The 20,492-nt window shown below is 44.6% G+C and overlaps 1 protein-coding gene across 1 annotated transcript in view; it reads left to right on the top strand.

The window, feature by feature from the left end:
- LOC144752945 (pregnancy-specific glycoprotein 22-like) overlaps window positions 1–18,069 on the top strand; it is a 230,167-nt gene extending 212,098 nt beyond the window's left edge. Inside the window, exons 7-10 of the mRNA XM_078640756.1 lie at window positions 2,362–2,439; window positions 5,903–5,980; window positions 17,608–17,867; window positions 17,923–18,069. Of these exons, the coding sequence (XP_078496882.1) occupies window positions 2,362–2,439; window positions 5,903–5,980; window positions 17,608–17,637 (186 nt within the window). The 3' untranslated portion in view covers window positions 17,638–17,867; window positions 17,923–18,069. The remainder of the gene's footprint in view (window positions 1–2,361; window positions 2,440–5,902; window positions 5,981–17,607; window positions 17,868–17,922) is intronic.
- Window positions 18,070–20,492: the final 2,423 nt, after the last annotated feature.

Raw genomic sequence — 20,492 nt, 5'->3', positions numbered from 1 at the left:
CGCTGTATGCAATATTTGTTCTGGGTAACCTCTTGTTCTGAATCGGTCTAGCATTTTCTCCATTCTTGTTTTTGCACTCAGATTGCAAAGGCCATAAGAGTGCTAGAGATGGACAACGCATCCCTCTTTTTAGATTCCATTCCATACTCGGCCTGGAAAAATGGCATCAACAGACAGGTCAAACTAATTTCCCATCGCATGGATTTGCACTCCGTAAAAACATCTTCCATTTTGATCCCACTGAACTCTTCGTATCTTCCCGGGAAACCGCAAGCCTATTTCCAGGAAAACTTAAATGCAGTGGCACGGAAGAATATTATGTTCATGCGACTTTTTGGCTTGCGATCAACGGCTCTTAACAGATGGGCTCCAACAAGGGAGGGGGGGGGGCTTGCAGACTGTGCAATTACCACTCCGAGTCATGGCTGCATCTCCTGTGTTGTTGCCCGGCCCCAGCTGCCCCAAGAAAGTTTCTCTTAAAACCCTTGTATTTAAGATGGGGCATTAGGACATGCTGGGAGGCTTCGGCTCTTTGTTTCGTATCCACTGACATCCAAGTGCTTGCAAGGTCGGGAAAATTTGTGAGACTCTTGGACAATCTTCTGTCACCTTCTTCGGCCCCCGCTCTCCCGCGTCTTCCCCCTCAAAAACTCATCACAGACTTTTTCTCCCGCGTGGTTTAGCACTTTTCGTTTTTATTATCTTTATTTTGGTTTTGCGTAGGAAAATGTTTATATCGGCAACTACAAGACTGTTTTTCTTAGAAGCACAATGGTCACTAAGCTCAGTGAGCTGTTTCTCAGCTTTGTGTTTCTGTTTTCTTCCTTTTATCCTAAACATGAAAAGTGTGTTACTGCTGTTTTTTTACATATGTGCTAATGCCGTTTTTATAGCAATGGTTTTAAGTAACTGTGCTAAACTAATAAAAAACTTCAAAACTTCAAACTTCAAACTCTCCTTGATGGCCCTTTGGCAGGCCGGTCAGCAGGTTGCAGCCTGGCCTCTGTCCCAGGGATGTGGTCTTAAAGGCTCCTCTAAATCTCTATTGACCTTAAGGCACCTACCATCAAACCACCCCGGGTAAAGGGGAGGAAGGCTTGACGCTTTACTAGTTAGAGTGGAGTTCACTTTGCAAGGTTGGTAACTCTAGAGGTGGCCTTACCTCTCCAGGGCACCTCAAGCAGATTATACAAATTATAACCAGCCCACTCAAGGGCTTACTGGGCTCTCCAGCCGGGTCCCAGCTGATCAGAGGTCAGTGGATCACAGAGGGTCTCCGCTCCCTGCATTCATTGTTCATTGGCTGCTGTGGGAGGGGGGGGCTGTATTCCCTGTTGGCTCCCCTCATACTGAGTGGGAGGTGGGATCCTTCCCTGGTGCCCTACAAGTGTTTCTCAGGCTGTGGGGATCATTGTTTTTATTCTGTCTCATATCACCAAGTTTTTTTGCAATGGCAGACAGGAAATCATGCATGACGCTGTCCACCCCAAACAGGGCAGGCATGCTAATGTCCTTCCTCTGACAGCTTTTACTTTGTTGCTCTCTTGGAGTAAGAATACGTACGGTCTGTCCATCTCTACATGAGGGGAGCGGACTGAAGGATTTTCCATCAGGGGACTCCGCATTTACAATGGATACCCTGTCAGCCAAACTCAAATTGAGGTCCTAGGTGTTAGAAGCCGGCATACGCAAACAAGCACCAGCCTGATATGTCCTGGCCCAGCAAGAATGATGGTGTGAAGGCACCCTGACCACTCAATTTAGTGTTGTACACGGGGAACAGAAGACACTGTTCACCTGTGAGCTCACCCAGGGGAGTGGGGGTGTGTATAAAATAATAAGAAACAGCCGAGTGGTCCTCAGCACCCTGCAAGGATCTCCGTCCCATGCGCCACCTGGATACGTCTCTAGGAGAGTCTTACGGATGGAGTCAGTCCAGCGGTACCTGTGGTGGTCTGTAAGAAAATAGTGGACAAGGTATGAGCAAGACAATGATGTACCTGCTGCCACTCACACACTGTCCTTCACGGCACTGATACTCCACACTCACATATGGCCAATCACTCACATGTATTGCCTGGCTGTATAACTGGTATGCAGCGCTATAAATGGAGTTTTGGTTTCACTCCAAATTACGCCCAATGTTTCTCACTCTTTTTGGATGAATACAATTAGTAATCACAATCCTGAGGTTCCTGATTCAAATTCTGGGCACCAAATCAGAAAGGTTTTGCTCACTCGAGCGCAGATCTGCTATGTGCTTTAGTGATTAGTAATTATGTCCACTTATCATACGCACATGCTTGCATCTGCCGCGTTGGCACTGAGCTGACTGATGTTTCTGTTTCTTTTGTTTTCCAGGTCCGGGCGGGGTCCGCCGCGATGGTCGTGCCGGATGGAGAAGATGCAACGATCAAGAATGAAGTGCAGGAATCTGAGGTAAGTCGCGATCTCCACGCGCATCCGGAATCCGCAAGGAGTGCCCGGGGGGATTCCCATAGGGGCATATTATCAAGAAACAGCGATAACATTATTGCCATTTTAGCGGCAGAAAACTGCGGCTAAAGCGGCGATAATGGAAACTGCCGATAAAGTGGCAATAATGGGCTTGATAATATGCTCTATGGCAGTGGTTCCCAAACTTTTCACTCCTGAGGACCCCCATTGAGTCACCACTGGAAGCCGGGGACCCCCAAGCAATTTGTATGAGTAAAATCTCAAATATTCAATCAGTAATTTAAAAAAACCACACGTGTGCACACAAATCAAATACTCAAAGTACATAGGGGCAGATTTACAAGCCCCTTGTGCCTCTTTTACACCGCCGTTGCATCACTTTTGTGACGCAGCAGCGGCGCAAAAGATGCACCATGGTGCGGGATATTTACAACGTGACGCATCTCCCAGATGCGTCACGTTGTAAAGCCCTGCGCCATAAGGAGGTGTTCCGGCGCAGGGGGGGGGGGCGTTCCTGTGCAGGAACGCCTCCTAAAAGTGGCTGAGTGAAATCTACACGATTTCACTCAGTCACTTTTAGGCCAATGCTGCGTCAAAACCCTGTGCCTGCTTGAAGCAGGCGTAAAGCTTGACACAGCATTGGAAGAATAGGCCCCACAGAGCATTGCTGGAGCTGTGTCGCGCTTGCGACGCAACTCTAGCAATGCGCCACTTTACGGCACAGATGCGTGACACATCTGTGCCGTTTTTGCCCCATGGTTCGCCGCATTGTAAATGCGGCGCATCATTGGTGGTGGAGCTGCGGCGCACAATTACTGGCGCATCCCTGCTAATATGCAGGGATGTGCCAGTAATTGTAAATCTGCCTCTAAGGATTTTGGGGCCAGATGTACTTAGCACCTCGCAATTGGCGACCCATTGCGAGTGGCAAATTGTGAATCGCTAAATGAAATGTACAACAGTGTGTTTAACACTGGGAATGCCAGCCCTCCCAGGGATGGTGGCCTGCTAGGCTGAGCAGACCATCATGTCTGGGACTGCTTTTAAATAAAATTATGCAGCCTGTTTTCCATGCATTTTAAAATTAAAAAAATGAAACGTTTTCGTTTCAATTTTTAAGGGCAGGCAGTGATCCCTGGGACCACTGCCTACCCTTAAAAATAAATTTGCATGCATTTGCAAAGGGGAAGGATTCGCCTGGGCACCCCTTCCAATTTACAAATGCATTACTATCTACTTGAAGTAGGTGAGAATTGCGAGTGTTTTGCGACCGCAATTGCAGTCGCAAAACATTTGTACATGGTTTTGAGACTCACTATTTGGAAGGGAATGCCCCTTCCAAATAGCAAGTTGCAAAACCTATTTAGCAAGTCGCAAAAAAATTGCGACTCGTGAAATAGGCTATGTACATGGCCCAATAGGTTTTTGCATGCGCAAACAGGTTCACGAACCCGTTTGCACATATAAAAAAGGATCGCACATCTGGCCCTTGGTATTTTATATTGAAGGAATACCCCCTCTGTCACATGTATTTCCTTTGTTTCATAGCATCTCTCATACCATTGTAGGATGTCAGAGCACTTTACGTCACACACACAGAGACAATGAATCATACATGTAAATCAGTGTATAGAAAACGTTACATAAGGTAAAGGGAACAACAAAGTGTAGTATTCAAATGTCATTCATACTGGTAGGCATTGTTAAAGAGTGCTTGGTCTGGAAAAGCACAAACACAGGATTCAGAACATAACACAGTGGCTAGCACTGACTTTAACATTAAAATCTTTTTAGCAGCATCAGGATAATGAATGACTGGGAAAAAGCATAAGTTACTAACTGGTACCATGCAGTTTGGAAGCAGCTCTTTGATTACAGCTTATAGGTCCCTCTGCTAGATTACGATTGTCACTTATGAAGTGCACAGTAACAAAATAATCTCTGTGACAAAAGCAGTAACCAAGGACCATTACACATAAAATCTTCTTTTTAAAATGCATGTTACACATTCTTTGCAGTAGGCACATGACCATCTGTGCTACATTAGTTAAGTCAAAGCTGCCACTGAACAAAACTCTCCTCTCTCTCCAGCAGGTACATTAATCACTGGCATTATCTTGACACTTTTATTGTTGCTGGAACTCTGCTCATTATAGAAGAAACTTTGCTGTGCTTTTAAAACTGCTGCCTACGGACCCCCTGGGAATGTGTCAGGGACCCCTGGGGGTCCGCGGACCCCAGTTTGGGAAACACTGCTCTATGGAATTCCAATTGAAGCTCATGTTAGATGTGAAGGACATGCCGCATCTGTGCACAAGGTAAGGCAGGCCACAAAAATCCAGGGGGTCTACTACGACTAATTCCGGTGCTCCCGAATACCTGGCATACAGTCTCAATGGACTTCATCGTACAGATGCCCCCTAGTAAAAGTAACACAGTTACCATTGTGATGGTAGATCATCTGACCAAGGTGAGGCACTTTATCGCTTTACCAGAGTTAGCAAATGTGTTCCAAATGTGTTCCTACAACACATAGTGAGATTAAATGGCGATCACATTTCTGATCCCTGTTTCTCATGTCTGCTGTCTCATACCACTGTGTGTCGCAAGTCTCTTTATCTGTGTGTGACTTTTCCGTCTGTTTATATCTGCTGCCCATCCCCTCTGACCGGATTCAGGTCCCAGCGGGCATACCGTCTCTGCAGTCTTCAGTCTATCGGATAATTGTGTTTTTGTGTCCAGTCTCTTTCTGTAGCATCCATATTTAGAATAGAAAGTTCACATAATATATAAATGTTGGTATAAGTATATTGTGTGGTGTATCTCCGAATAATTTTGCCTGATGAAATTGTATACAAATTACTATTGTTACAAAGCAATTGTGAAACCCATCAGAACCAATCGTAGAACGCATCTACTATGCCCAGGTTCTGAGGGACACAGGGTTGGTCCATTACATGAAATAACTATTCTTTAAACACTTTTTATCATAACTTTTCAACAATGGGTGTTCTGATGGAACGCCCACTGCAACACCCATTGCCCGCTCCTTTTACGCTAAGTATAGCGTGAAAGGGTGCCTTATTTACAAGGTGACGTTATGCCACATTAAGTGGCTTAGCGCTGCGTTGTAAATAAGGCGAAGACAATATCAACATCACAACGTCAAAAAAAGAGGCGATAGGTGCTTGTAAATATGCCCCACAGTATGCACTATATCAATAGTTTGCATGAGTTAGTTTTGCATGATTGAAATTAGTAATCACAATCCTGAGGTTGCTGATTCAAATTCTGGGTTCCAAATCACAAAGGATGCACTCACTTATGCGCAGATCTGCTATGTGGTTTAGTGATTAGTAATTATGTCCTATTAACATACCCACGTGCTTGTATATGCCGCGATGCCACTTAGCTGTCAGTTATTTCTGTTTCTTTTGTTTCACAGGTCCAGGCGGCATCCGCCGCGATATTCGTGCCAGAGGGAGAAGATGCAGCGGTCAAAAAAACAACGCAGGAATATGAGGTAAGTTGTAATCTCCACGCGTTTCGAGAATCAGCACGGGTTGCTCGGGAGAAGAACTGTCTTCTCTTGAGGCAATATTGCCTCGCAGGGTGCTGTTGCGAGGGCGTGGCTTATAAGCCACCCTCCAAGATGGCCGCTGAGACTTGGAAGTCTTGTGCGGTCTCATGGTAAGCCTCAAACAAGGTTTTGCAATGCAATAGGTCTCGTAATTATGCAAGTTTGAGCTATTAAGATTACAAATAATGCCTTTTATTTTTGTTTTCGTTTTTTAAACAGAAATAAAAGACATTGCCATTTACAATGCCAAAAGCTTTAACTTGCGTAAATGCAAGACCTATTGCACTGCAAATGCTTGTTTAGTAGATGTTTTAGGGTATTCACAGTACCACTGCAAATTCTTTCACACTGGTGCTCGGGGTGGTTTTTTTGTACCCGAGCATTGATGTAATAACTTAAACATGTTTTAAGACTACCCGATCCCTAGGTTTCATACATTTTTTGCTGATCTAGTGAGCCGAAATAAGGAGACAGAAACTGGACTTCTGCCTCAGACTACATAAGAAAAAAGTAGCCATCTTGCAAAGGACATTCTTCTAATATGTATCAATTGGAAAACAAGCATTCACAATGCAATAGGTCTCGCATTTATGCGACTTTAAGCTATTGGTATTGTAAATGACTATGACTTTTATTTATGCTTTAAAAGAAAACCAAAATAAAAGGCATTATCATTTGCAATTTCAATAGCTCAAACTTGCGTAAATGCGAGACCTATTGCATTGCAAATGCTTGTTTGTATGTGGTTCCTAAATTATTGCTCTTTAGATTGTTTAGTACTAGCTACAGCCAGTTTTAGATGTCTACCTGAGCTCATGTAATCACAAAAAGTTTAAACAAGAAAACAACGGAGTGATTGAAGTGATTGTCTCATCGACCGTTTCGCTTCCTCATCGAGAAGATCGTCAACAGACAGCTGACCGCCTTCCTCGAGACGAACGGATCCCTCGACCCCTCGCAGTCCGGCTTCAGAGCCAACCACAGCACCGAGACCGCCCTCATCGCAGCCACCGACGACATCCGGACCCTGCTCGACAAGGGGGAAACAGTGGCCCTCATCCTCCTGGACCTCACTGCTGCGTTCGACACGGTCTGCCACCGCACCCTAGCCCAGCGCCTCAGCAACATCGGTATCCAAGAGAAGGCACTGGAGTGGATCATCTCGTTCCTCGCCGGAAGAACACAAAGAGTCCGCCTCCCCCCGTTTCGCTCCGAGGCCACCGAAGTCATCTGCGGCGTCCCGCAAGGATCTTCACTCAGCCCCACCCTCTTCAACATCTACATGAAACCTCTCGCAGCCATCGCACGCCAGCACAACCTCAACATCATCTCTTACGCCGACGACACCCAGCTGATCCTCTCCCTCACCAGAGACCCGACACCGACAGAACCTGCCTACACGAACGGATGAAAGACGTCGCCGAGTGGATGAAGGACAGCCACCTGAAACTGAACTCGGACAAGACGGAAGTCCTCATCCTGGGATCTTTGCCCTCCGCCTGGGACGACTCCTGGTGGCCCCCAGCCCTGGGCACCGCACCCAAGCCAACCGACCACACACGCAACCTGGGCTTCATCCTGGACCCCTCCCTCTCGATGACCAGACAAGTCAACGCCGTCTCCTCATCGTGCTTCAACACCCTGCGTATACTTCGCAAGATCTTCCGCTGGATCCCGACCGAGACCAGGAAGACTGTCACCCAGGCACTCGTCACCAGCCGACTGGACTACGGAAACACCCTCTACGCCGGAACCACAGCCAAGCTACAGAAAAGACTCCAGCGCATCCAGAACGCCTCCGCCCGGCTCATCCTGGATGTCCCCCGACGCAGCCACATCTCCAGCCACCTGAGGAACCTGCACTGGCTCCCCGTCGACAAGAGGATCACGTTCCGGCTCCTCACCCACGCACACAAGTCTCTCCACGACCTGGGCCCCAAGTACCTCAACGACCGCCTGACCTTCTACACGCCCACCCGCCAGCTACGGTCCACCAGCCTCGCCCTTGCAGCCGTACCACGCATCCGAAGAGCCACCGCCGGAGGAAGATCCTTCTCTTACCTGGCTGCCAAGACTTGAAACTCCCTCCCCATCCACCTTCGGCTGACCCAGGACCATCTCGCCTTCAGGAAACAACTCAAGACCTGGCTGTTCGAGCAGTAGCATACCCCTCCCCCCAAGCGCCTTGAGACCCTCCCAGGTGAGTAGTGCGCTATACAAATGGCATGATTGATTGATTGATTGAGTGACCTGGAGAGGAGTACATTTTAATTTTTTAATTAAAGGACCATTGCACCACAAAGTTAATTTCCGCTCTACAACACATATTACAAACGTTAGCAAATACAATAGCTCTATCTAAACACTAACGTCCCAAAAGCGAGACTATTGGCTTTGCCAGTGCTTGATTCTTGTGTTTCAGAGGGGCTCGTAATCTTCATTTCCCTGGTGAAAGATTTGTCTTTGCCAGAGCTTGTTTGTTGCTGGTGGGTGTGAGGGGAGGGTACCAGTGATCTTCGGTTCCATGGTGTTAGATTTGTCTTTGCCAGTGCTTTTTTTTCGTGGGTGTGAGAGGGGCAGGCCGAGTGATCTTCAGTTCACTGGTGGTTGGTTTGTCTTTGCCAGTGCTTGTTTGTTGTGGGTGTGAGAGGGGAGGGTGTGAGTGATCTTCAGTTCCCTGGTGGTTGATTTGTCTTTGCCAGTGCTTGTTTGTTGTGGGTGTGAGAGGGGAGGGCGCGAGTAATCTTCAGTTCCCTGGTGGTAGATTTGTCTTTGCTTGTGCTTGTTTGTTGTGGGTGTGAGAGGGGCGGGCGTGGGTGATCTTTGGTTCCCTGATGGTAGATTTGTCTATGCCTGTGCTTGTTTCTCGTGATAGTGGGAGGGGCGGGAGGTAGAGGTGATAGAAGTGCGGATTGTTCTTGACTGCCTTCAGTTGTAGATTTGTCTTTGCCAGTGCTTGTTTCTTGTGGTTATGAGAGGGGCTGGTGATCTTCAGTTCCCTGGTGTTAGATTTGTCGTTGCCAGTGCTTGTTTGTTGTGTATGTATGTATGTATTTATTTTTATAGAGCGCACATTTCACCATTCGGTCCCACAGTGCTGACAGAGGGTTTGAGGAAAGCGAAAAAGAAGGGTTGTTTAAGCCGTTTCCTTGAATAATAATGTTTTGAGTTCTCTCCGGAAGATTTTATGATTCGGGTTTGATTTTAAGGCCGTAGGCAGGGAGTTCCATGCCATAGGGCCAACCTTCGAGAAGCTCCTATCTCCATTTCTGACAGTTCAAACTCTTGGTATTTTTAGGAGATTTTTATTTGAAGAGCGCAGTGTTCTTTCCGGGCAGTATCCCTGAAGTTTTTTTTTTTAGATATTTGGGGCCTTGTCCGTTTAATACTTTATGCACTAGGCAACAGATCTTGAACCTTACGCGCTTTCTGACTGGAAGCCAGTGCTGTTTCTTCAGGCACGGGGCAGATGGAGAGCGTGGGGGCAGGTCGAGAGTCAGTCTGGCTGCTGCATTTTGGAGTGTCTGCAGTTTAGTTAGTGTGCCTTCATTCGCATCAGCCAGAAGTGTGTTACCATAATCAAGGCGGCTGGTGATTAGGCCTTGTATCAGTGGTTTGCGGTAAAGCAGGGGTAGCCATTTGAATATTTTCCTTAGGCTCCTCATGAGACCTATGCAGGTGTGCACTACTTTGTCTATGTGGGGGGCCATGGTCAGCTTGTCGTCTAGGGTGAAGCCCAAATTCCGAACAGTACTTTTTGGAGATGGACAGGGTCCAAGTTCCTGTGGCCACCACTCTTGAGACCAGATGGATTTGGCCGAGCCAAAAAGCATTATTTCGGATTTGCCTGCATTGAGCATCAGGAAATTATTAGTCATCCAGCCCTTTATCTCTAACATGCAATTCCTGAATCTCACTTTTGTCTCTGATGGCTCAGAGCCTAGGGTTATGAGAATTTGAGTATCGTCGGCGTACGACAATGTGTCGAAGCCGAAGTCCCTAATTATTTTGGCCAGAGGTGATACGTAGACGTTGAATAAGGTTGGGCTTAAAATTGAGCTCTGGGGCACTCCCTTGTCATTGTCAATCGCCTCTGATGAAAAAGGTCCTGATTTGACCCTAGAGCTACACCCTGCAAGATAGCTCTGGATCCAACCTAGGGCTTGGCCTTCGACACCTATCCCCGCTAGTCGCTTTAATAGGACTCTGTGGGATATGGTGTCGAAGGCCGCCGAAAGGTCTAGCAAGACGAGGATAGCCGATTGTTTGGAGTCCAGTGCCAGCCGAATGTTGTCAACCACCTCTATCAGTGTAGTCTCAGTGCTATGGGAAGCTCTGAATCCTGACTGTGAGGAATCCAATAGCGTGTGTCTTTCAAGGTAATTGACCAATTTCGCGTTGATAATGGATTCCATTGATTTGCCAAAAAGTGGTAATAGAGATATAGGGCGGTAATTCATCGGTTACTTAGGGTCTGCGTTATTTTTCTTCAGGATTGGCCTCACAATGGCTTCTTTCCAGAGAGTAGGGAAGGTGGCATGTGTTAGGGACGCTTTAAAAATAGATGTCAGTGTGGGAGCCAGGGCGGGTGCTAGTTTTGCTAAAATCTGGGCGGACACTGGGTCTTTGGGAGATCCCGATTAGGCCTTTTTTAGTATGTCAGTTACCTCGTCCTCAGTGATTGTTCCAAAGTCAGCTAGGTTTTGCTTTATGGGGTTTGTGGTAGGGAGGTCTGCATGGCATACTTCACTAGTTGTGCCTGTTTCTGTGGGAAATGATTCATGGATTACATTTATTTTGTCTTTGAAATAGATAGCTAATTTATCAGCCCAGTCCTGAGATTCCTGAGCGGCCTTTCGGCAGGCAAGGGGGTTTGAAAAATCTTTTACAATAGAATAGAGTTCTTTCTGTGAATTTCCAGCTGCTTTAATTTTTTCCCCAAGATAGTTTTCTTAGCAGTGGCTATTTTCCTCATGTATTCTTTATGTGCGATTTTGTAGTGTAATTTGTCGTCCGTGTTTTTTGATTTGCGCCATTGTCGTTCAGCTTTCCTAGTATGTTGTTTAGTAGTTTTTAATTCATCAGTGAACCAGGGCGATTTCATTTTTGGGCAGTTTATTAGGCGTTTGGGGGCTATGAAATCCAGAGTCTTACTGATTGCAGAGTCAAAGTCTAGGACCGACTTATCTAGTTCTATGTCCTCACTTACTCTCGGGGGTACAAAGGTTTTGGAGAACGCTTCTAAGTTAATCTTCTTCCATGGGCGGCTCAGCTTTTTTTCTTTAGGGTGAACCTGTAGGGGCTCATTTGTTTTAATGGTGAATTTGATTATTACATGGTCTGACCATAAAACAGGAATTAGTTCGTTTATATGCGTTTCCTGGGAGTTGGTGCATACAATGTCTAGCGTATGACCCGCTTTGTGTGTAGGGTCAGTTTCGAGTAGTCTTAAATCCAGGGACTCAATACTGTTCATTAGTTCCATTGTATAAGGGTCATCGTTTTTTTCCATGTGGTGATTCAAATCGCCTAACAGTAGGAAGTTTTTACAGGCTAATATGTGGGGTGCCAAGATGTTGACTAATTGGGCGGAAAAATTGGCTTTTGTTTCTGGGGGTCGGTAAATCAAGGCTCCTTTCCATGACTCCTTCCTATTGAAGGCAAGAGAGAAAATTAGAAACTCTCCCCAGGTGTCTAGATGAGTGGCGATGATATTAATTTCAATCTCCATTTTGTAAATTATCGCAGTCCCTCCCCCTCGTTTCCCGGTTCTGTCAAGTCTGGCTATTTTATAATCAGCGGGTAGAGCTGCCGCTATGTCTGGGCCTGATGTTTCTAATAACCAGGTTTCGGTAATAAAGAAAAGATCCGGGGCTTCTCGATTGAGTATGTCCCAGATCTCTAGAGAGTGCTTAGGGAGCGACCGCACATTTCCATAGAGGCAGGTCAATAGTTTGCGTGTTGGTGGGGGGCCAGAGTTGGTAGGAGGCTCTACGTTAGCTAGGTGGGACGAGTTGAGAGACAGGAGCTCTGTGCGAGTATAGGTAATCATTTTTAGAAGTTGTATTTGTTTTAATTTTTATTTTTATCTTTTACCTGTTTGTAGACGACGGGCTGTCGGGGGATCAAATAGAGTGGGCCTGTCATCGGCCTGGCGCGGACAGGCGCAGACAGGCAGGGCTTGACTTTGTCGCGACTTAGGCACGCTGCCTGCGCGTCGCTGCGCGAGTCCGCTCTACGCACTCCGCTATATGCAGGAGTGGGCGGGACCGCCTTCCGGGGAGTCTAGAGCGCTGACCGGTGTGGGCTACCGAAAGCACTGTTGTGGGAGGAAAGACCCCGCCGTGCTAGCGGCACAAGCCGTGACAGATCGGGTGTCCTATAGGTAATCCGGGGCACAGTTTCAATTTCTACACAATACAGAGTTCGATCGTTTGTGGAAATGCTTACAAAGGGTGCCTTCTTTAAAACACGGCGCAGCACAATTAAAATCAAGGTGCAAGCTGACTTTTAAATCAGTCAGTCTCGTTCTATGTTACCCGTTCTAAAGTGCTCGAGTGCTCATGTGCAAAATGCTGGCTTTTAAATTTCAAATTCAATTTCTACAGTTCATGCAAGTTTTAAAATTCATACAAGGTTAAAAACTAAGTGAAGCAATAGCGTGTGAGAAGGGAGGGCGCGAGTGATCTTCAGTTCCCTGGTGTTAGATTTGTCATTGCCAGTGCTTGTCTGTTGTGCGCGAGAGAGGTTAGGGAGCGTATGATCTTCAGTTCCCTGGTGGTACATTTGTCTTTGCCACACAGTAGCCATTGCACCGCACAGTTGATTGTCAGCTCTACAACACATATTAACCCTACAATGCTAACATTCCTACCCAGCCACGGGAGATGCAATCTGAAGGCCTACGATTTTTACTGAATTGTGGGCAATACGCGGCTTCAAAAGCAATAAGTTGTAATTGGAATTTGATTAAGATTGTGGCAGGACACTTCAGTGGTATTGACTGCAAGCTGGCTCCGTGGAGCCGACGGGGGGAGGGAAACTGAAAGCTTGCGATGCGCGCGCTGCCAGCCTGCGGGGACAGGAGATGTGCACGTGTACGGAGTGCACATCTCCTGTCCGCGCGTGCCACCTCCTGTCTCCCTTCGGCACAGAAAGCAGCGACTATAGGTCTCGCCAAGGCGAGCAGCATATGCGCTGCTTCGTTAGGCAAGACCTAAAAAGTCCTTGGACGGAAATCGAACAACAACTCAGTCCAATGGTATTGAAAATACATCTCATTCTTGCCCTTTATGCAAGATTATAAAAAATAAATACATGCTTATCTATAAGTGTGTATAATATTCTGGAGGAAATAACGATGCACCCTGTATTTAGGCTTAGCCTGCACAGGTCTGATGAAACAGGCGTTTTATTTCAAGTTGGCCTTCGCGTTTACGAGAGAGCCGTTATACATAGAGATGTGACGTTGCACTTTACAGGAAGTAATCTCTAACGGAGCACCTGAAAAGGTACTCCTATGTCCCATGGAATCGAAAGAACAAGCTCTTGTTTGGTATCCGAGAGGTGGGTTCCCTTAAGAGAGAGGTTCTGTCGCTGTGTGTGTAATTGAAAGTTCACACGGCGGTGCAGTTTTCGGAGCAGGCTGACTGCTTCCTCCCCGCCCGCCTCTCTCCCTCCCACCCTCCCTTCCTCACAGCTTCCCTGCTGCTCATGCAGTCTTTCCCTACAAAACTGATTTCATAAACCCTGAGTTGACATTTTGAAAACAGGACAAAGTTTCCTCCCCGTGTGCTCAGTTTCCTGCCTGTCTGTGCACGCGGATTCGCGTCTGTTAAAAATGATGGGTTTAGGTCAGTTATTAATTTTATGTCTATCAGTTTAAATTGTGATAAAAACTCTTTCATTCACACCTGGACTCCAGGATGACTTAATGAGCTTCTTAGAAATGGGGCGAGATATTCCGTGTATTTAAACGCTGTTCAGGCTGTGGGTTTTGTTTTTTTGTTTTGAGATTTCACACTGGTAACGACTTGATGGGGTCACTGGCGCCTCAAGACAGGAAGATCTCCTGGTCTCTCTGGTGGACTGACAACCTCTACTGGGGCCAGTCTGAGGGCGCAATCTTTTATTTGTCGTTGAAAAACCCTCACGGGTGCCACAGCAGGCCATGAAATGCAAGTGTTGTACGGCTAGAGCATGGCCCAGGGGACTGGTGCACTCAGAAGCAGGGCCAAGTCTCGGCTTCACCCCACACATGCCAGGTGCTCCTCGGCAATTGGATGTGTGTTCAGTGGCAAAACTGATGAGCGTTGCCAAGTAAAAGCCAACATCAGAGTCAGCACAACGCGTTCTTGGAGTAAGGGCGGTTTTATGTATTAATCAGAATTCACATCACTGTTTCCTGCTGCAGGATACTATTCTAGGTTCAAATCCACATCTGTACACGGACGCGATGCTACTGATCTTGTGCTCAGTTTCCTGACTGTCTGTGCATGCAAATTTACGTCTGCTGGCCGCCATTGCCGAAGCCAAATAAAAAACAATATAGGGCTTACGGACTAATAAAGGAGACAGTCTAACACCGCAGGTAAAAGATCCAGTCCTGATTGGCGGTCACAAAAGAAGACAGAGCAGTAACAAGGAGGGGCTAAGAAACCTTATTATCAATTAGAAGTCAGCACTTACCATGGACGATGACACCAGTCAATGAAAAATATGGGCGGGGCTTCCACACCACTTCTAAAGCATACCGTACTACAATATGAATCGAAAAAGGGAGCAGCGCATGCGCTGCAACGCTAGTCGAGACCTAAAAACAAAGGCTCCCTGGGAAATATCGCCTGTTACATGTTCACTCGCACTTGCCCATAAATACAGCCTTGCATACCCCTGAAATGTTACATACAGCCGGCTCTACTTCTGGACTCGCACATACAATTATGCATTAATTCTCTGAGTGTTTACATTTTGGGTTTCGATTGCGACCGTGTTAGACTTGGTCAGTCATAAGTGATGGTTAACTTATGCGCTATTCGTATAACGGTGGGAGAGTATGGAAATGGTGCCAGACACAGGTGTACTTGTGGGTGTGTTGCCTGTACGTGCCTTCAAAAGTAAGTCCTAAAACATCATAAATTAATTCCCCTGAAACTTGCATGGGTCACATCTTCCTTGATATTCTCTTTAACCCTTTCCGTGCTCATGACAGCCTCTGGCCGTCATGAGTCACGGTGGGCGTGTGCGCACAACGGACAGGGGCCGTCCGAACCACGCCCACTGATTAGAATTTTAGCACCATGGTGGGATTCGCGCCGCAGCCAAGGTGTTAAAGTATATTGTTGTAAAGTTGATGCACCTGCTGCTATATTTCTACAGTTTAACAATGGTCAATGGTCCAAAGTTTTTGCTATGAAAATATATTTGTTAGTTTTCCTTTAATTCTCCTTGTTTATTTGCTTATTACCTTGACTATTGAAGGTCTTTACCCCAAAGCAATACATCATACATCCCTAACAGAAATGTAAGAATATCAATAATTTGCACAAAACCTAAGTAGCATGCAAATTACAGATTCTCTAAACCTGTAGTTCAAAACCTTTTGCTTTTGACTTCAGTGGACCCCCCACTTACTCTTTTTTGGAATTCGGGGACTCCGACTGAGTTATTATTGGAATCCCGGGACACTGGACTAAACAATTTTGCGGATTAGGTTCGCAAAATGATACACAACAATACAGAAACAAGTATTCATCAAATATACACATAATTAAATATTTTATCGAATTCACAATCAAATATTAACCAATCTGGATTTTTTATTTTAATTAGAAGTTCATTGGAGGCCATTGCTATAGTTTATTCAACGCCAATAGTTTATTCATCCCCCAAACTTTATTGTTTTTGATGCACTTTCATTGCTCCCACAAATTAATCTGAGGACACTAACTTAATTTTGATTATTATGTTGATAATATTTAAATGTCTGAGTGGCTTTGTGGAGCCCCCATTGTTTTCCTGGTCAGCTGGTTAAGAACCACAACCCTAAACTTTTGAAGAACATCTTTGACGTAATCCGATGAAAACCTTGATAACCACATTCAACCATTCATCCAGTCAGAGGACTAAACTCAGCTTTATTGTGTGTTCCTTCCCAATACATGAGCACAAAGTCTCTTCTTGGAGCCACCTTCACTTTATAAATGCATTTTTTTTAAATAAAAACCTATTTTTTGCAATTTATAGACTCAGCAGAGCCTCCATGGTTCCTATAAAAAAGCTCATTTTACCCCATGGTGTACTTCTAGCTCTATTGATAGTTTCGCATAGAATCCATTGATCCTACAAATTGAATAAAGTGGTGCAAATTGAATAAAGTGGTCTATCATGAATCCCATATGCAGGAGGGGATAGGCTCCTGGCGTGGTCTCTGGCAGGGCCCTTCACCCCACCCTCTATGGGGTGCGCCACAGCCCCACCTTAGCTGCAGTGGGGCTGTTGTGCAGGGCCTGGACGAGCTGGTGCACCCCACCCTTTATGACCGACCTCCAATGCAGTGGGCGTGGCCTGTATTTTGAGGATGTGGACTTGATACACTCAGAGTGGCACCAATGGACCACAGACTTGACACTTTCAAGATGGCACTGATATCTCCACAACCTCCAAAAGTAGGACCCTGATTATTGCCCCCTTTTTGGGTGTGTTGAGTTCAAGGCATTGACATCACATTCAAAATGGTGCTCAAAGTCTGTTTCCTGGACAACACGGACACATTTAAAAAAAAAATGGTGTCAGGGGAGACAATGACTCAGTAAGGCCTAGAGGGTCAGGGTGTAGTCATCCTATCTCTATATGCAGCCCTTCAAAACTTTTGTAAAGATGCAGGGTTCATGCCCTGTGTCCTGTAATGGATCCACAAGACAACATTTTCTCTTGCAACCAACTAATCAGCACGTGGGTCCAAAGTATTCATCTTGAGGCTACAGATTGTTCATGGACAACAGGAGAAAAATCCTTGTCCAATGGAATTTGTTCCTTTTTTAAACACTTGGGTCTGCAGAAGGTTCTTGAACTTAAGTGAGGTCTGCAAAAACAATATTCCACTGAAAATTTTTCAAACTATGGAATGGATTTACAGTATACCAAGCAAAAACTCGTTTCATGCCAAACTTGGTGTATTCCCGTTCAGTCATTTTCTGTAGAGGAGAGCAAAGATTTGTAAGGGCTCCTTTTTCAACGCCCTCCCCTCCCCTCCTCGACCCCCCCAACGCCCTCCCCTCCTCGACCACCCTCCTTCCCCTGGACAGATCAGCACAAAACAGGCCATACTGAACCCAATAAGATAAACTTTTTACTATTTTTAAAAGTTTCATATAGATTCATCCAAAAGCAACTTTGCTTATTCGCAAAGCAAAAAAAAGTTGCCATGACCGACTGTGTAATATTATATACCTATCAGTAATTACACGCACAATAAAGAGATTTTTCAAAAGGTTACGCAGCCCCCAAATTATGCTGGTTTATAACTGTTGTACATTCTCTTCCCAACTTTCCTTTTTTTTAACCTCTAGTTATCCAACGTAGAGGATGGAAGTGTGTAGTGGACTGCAAGGAGAACCACAATTTACGTGAACTGTTACAACGTCCAGTTGTCAACACGAAAGTGGATCTGTCAGAGTTAAAGAAGTCTGAAGTTTAATTCAAGTTGGCAGCAGTCATGCAAAGAGGAAGAAACCAAAACTAAAGCTACCTTTAAATCCCTCTGGGAAGTGTAGTCCATGGGAAATACACACTTGGATTTAGTTTGTGTAAAACTTGTGTGGTGTTCAGTGTGTATATATAGTATATTTAGCATACTGCAAGTGTTTAGTTTTGTGTAAGGTAAGCCTATGTCTCATGGAATGTGTTAGAATGTATAGAATGTATGTTGTCATGTAGTTAAAAGGAACCTGGGATTCAGTGGACACTAATCTCCTGGGCCCTTCAGACCATTATACTGTTGCTCCTCCAGTTGTAATAAATCTACTTTTTAAGAACTACTATGTCTTCTGGAAGTATGTGAACACTGCAAATGTGGTCAGAAATATGGGATCCTGATTTTTTTTGTTTCCCGGTCACATTGGAATCAACATTTGGTAGTCAACTACTTCATTTCTTCCTAAAGGTAATGTTTACTACAGTTTATCTTTTTGACTAAGGCCCAGGGGATTGTTTTAAATTATAATCTTGTCATGAATTCACTCAGGTGGATATTCTATATCGGAAACTGGGTGGCAGTTAAGGAGCGCCTTATTCAAGTAAAAAATGCCAGTGAGTGCATGGAAGAGTCACGCGGCTTCACTCTATTTCTGTCGTAACACTTCAACACCTTTGTTTATGCGCGTAAAGAATCGTGTTACATCAAGGCGTGAGAGAATACACATGCTGCTCTTATCTACCTAAATAAGTGAAGCAGGGTCATACCGGAGCTGCATACAGGAAGTTGAGTAATGCAGGATCAGCTTCAACAGCAAAGGAGCTGACGTAACTCATTGGTTACACGGAACTAGATCGCTATCCAGTGACAATTATGTAAGACACATAGCGGCCATCTTGAGTTTTAAATTGACTCTGCAAACAAAGTGTTGCTACACGGCGTGTCAAATCAAATCAGTGATGCGCACACTTCGACCATAATTTATTTTGCAGAGGTCACATTCAGCATGGGATGACAATATGTTCAATCAGTTACACGCACACTTTGCATTACAACAGCTTGTTACCTCAGTGATACGCACACTACATTATATATTATTGTATACAGCCTTTACAGTGCGAGTGTGCAATGACAATATATTCAATCAGTGACGTGCACACTTTGCATTACTATAGAATGTTGCGTCAGTGATACTCTCTCTATAACATATATATGGTTGTATGCAGTATTTACTGTGTATTACAGCTTAAAAAAATATATAGATCTGTTATCTATAATTTGTTCAGCTAGGTGTGCTAGTATAATTTGTGTGCTTTTAACATTTTCAAAGCCATACTTCATTACTGGTGTAGTTCATTGGAAATGACTACCACCTGTGGTAATTATGCAAACAGTTACTCCTTCAAGTCCTTTTCTACACGAACCAGGTGAACCTCCAGTGAAATGGAGATTGTGGCATGGATCGCTTAATACATATTTAGGGGCCATAGATAGATTGAAATTTAGAGCCGATAGGAAACAAATTCTCCTTTATCATTATCTAGGAATTGAAGGTCAGAATGTGTTTGATCATTTACCGGAAAATACAGGTGCAGACAGTGAAGATATGGATGCATTTCAACTTGCTGTTAAACAAGTGTGTGTTGTTAGGGGAAAATCAACTTTGTTGTCCATAGGCACAATTTTTTATGAGGGTGCAAGTTATCAACAAATCAATTGACTCTTATGTGACAGTTTTAAAAATGCTAGCTAGCTACGGTGAGTTTGAAAAGAATACATCTCAATTGATTTGTGATCAAATAGTGTGTAGATGTTATTCAAAGAAAATACACCAAAAAATATTGTCCTGCTAGAATCCATCATTGGATGAGGGTATTAATTTAGCAAAGAGTATAGAGAGTTTGCAATTAGATGCTAAACAAATAGAAACATTAAATCCACACATATCAGTTGTGAATAGTAATTCTCAAAACAAAGTGGTGCGGCCTGTTACCAATAGTAGAAATGTCGGGAGAAGCAAAAGTTCAACGGGGAGTAAAAGACAAAACAACAAGAATATGAATGTAGCTTGGGATCGATTCAAAGTATTTTGTTGTAGATGTGGTTCTTCTTCACGTGTCCAGTTTTAAAAATTGTCCTGCAATTGGTCAAGAATGCTGGAAGTGTAAAAGAAATTGGGCACTTTGGAAAGGTATGCAGGGGTGTTAGATGTCTTGCTGTTAGGTATGTACATGATCAGGGAGAAGATGAAGATTCCGAGGAAGTTTAGAAAACAAGTGGAAGAATTGATTTTATCTATAGATTGTGTAGATATTATCAGTGTGCAGCAGGAAAATAGATATTGGTATCCTTTGTTTCCAGTGAGAATTGATAATTGTTCCATATCTCCTCTCATTGATTCAGGTGCAAGAATCCCAATTATAGCAATTGATAAGTAAAAAGAATTTCGGATGCAAAAGAAACTGCTATCTCCTGACTGTAACTTCTTTTAAAGGCAGCAGAATAAATCTGGAATGGTATTTTCAGAGTGATATTTCATTTCAAAATAAAACTATTCATGGCAAAATCTATGTGGCACATAAAGGTATAAATGTTTTAGGATGGTGGCATCAGGCTGAGTTTGGAAATGATAATTAAACCCTGATATAAGAATCCTGTATGTATTGTAAATTCTGTCTTAGATCATGCACATTGGAAGCAAAATGTTCTGGTTTTTTTAAAAACAAAATGGGTTGTGTAAAACAAAATTCTCACAGCATT

Source organism: Lissotriton helveticus, chromosome 5_1, assembly GCF_964261635.1.
Source record: "Lissotriton helveticus chromosome 5_1, aLisHel1.1, whole genome shotgun sequence".
NCBI classification, from domain to species: domain Eukaryota; kingdom Metazoa; phylum Chordata; class Amphibia; order Caudata; family Salamandridae; genus Lissotriton; species Lissotriton helveticus.
The sequence above is the reverse complement of the archived record's forward strand: the minus strand, read 5'-3'. Positions and strand labels throughout refer to the sequence as shown.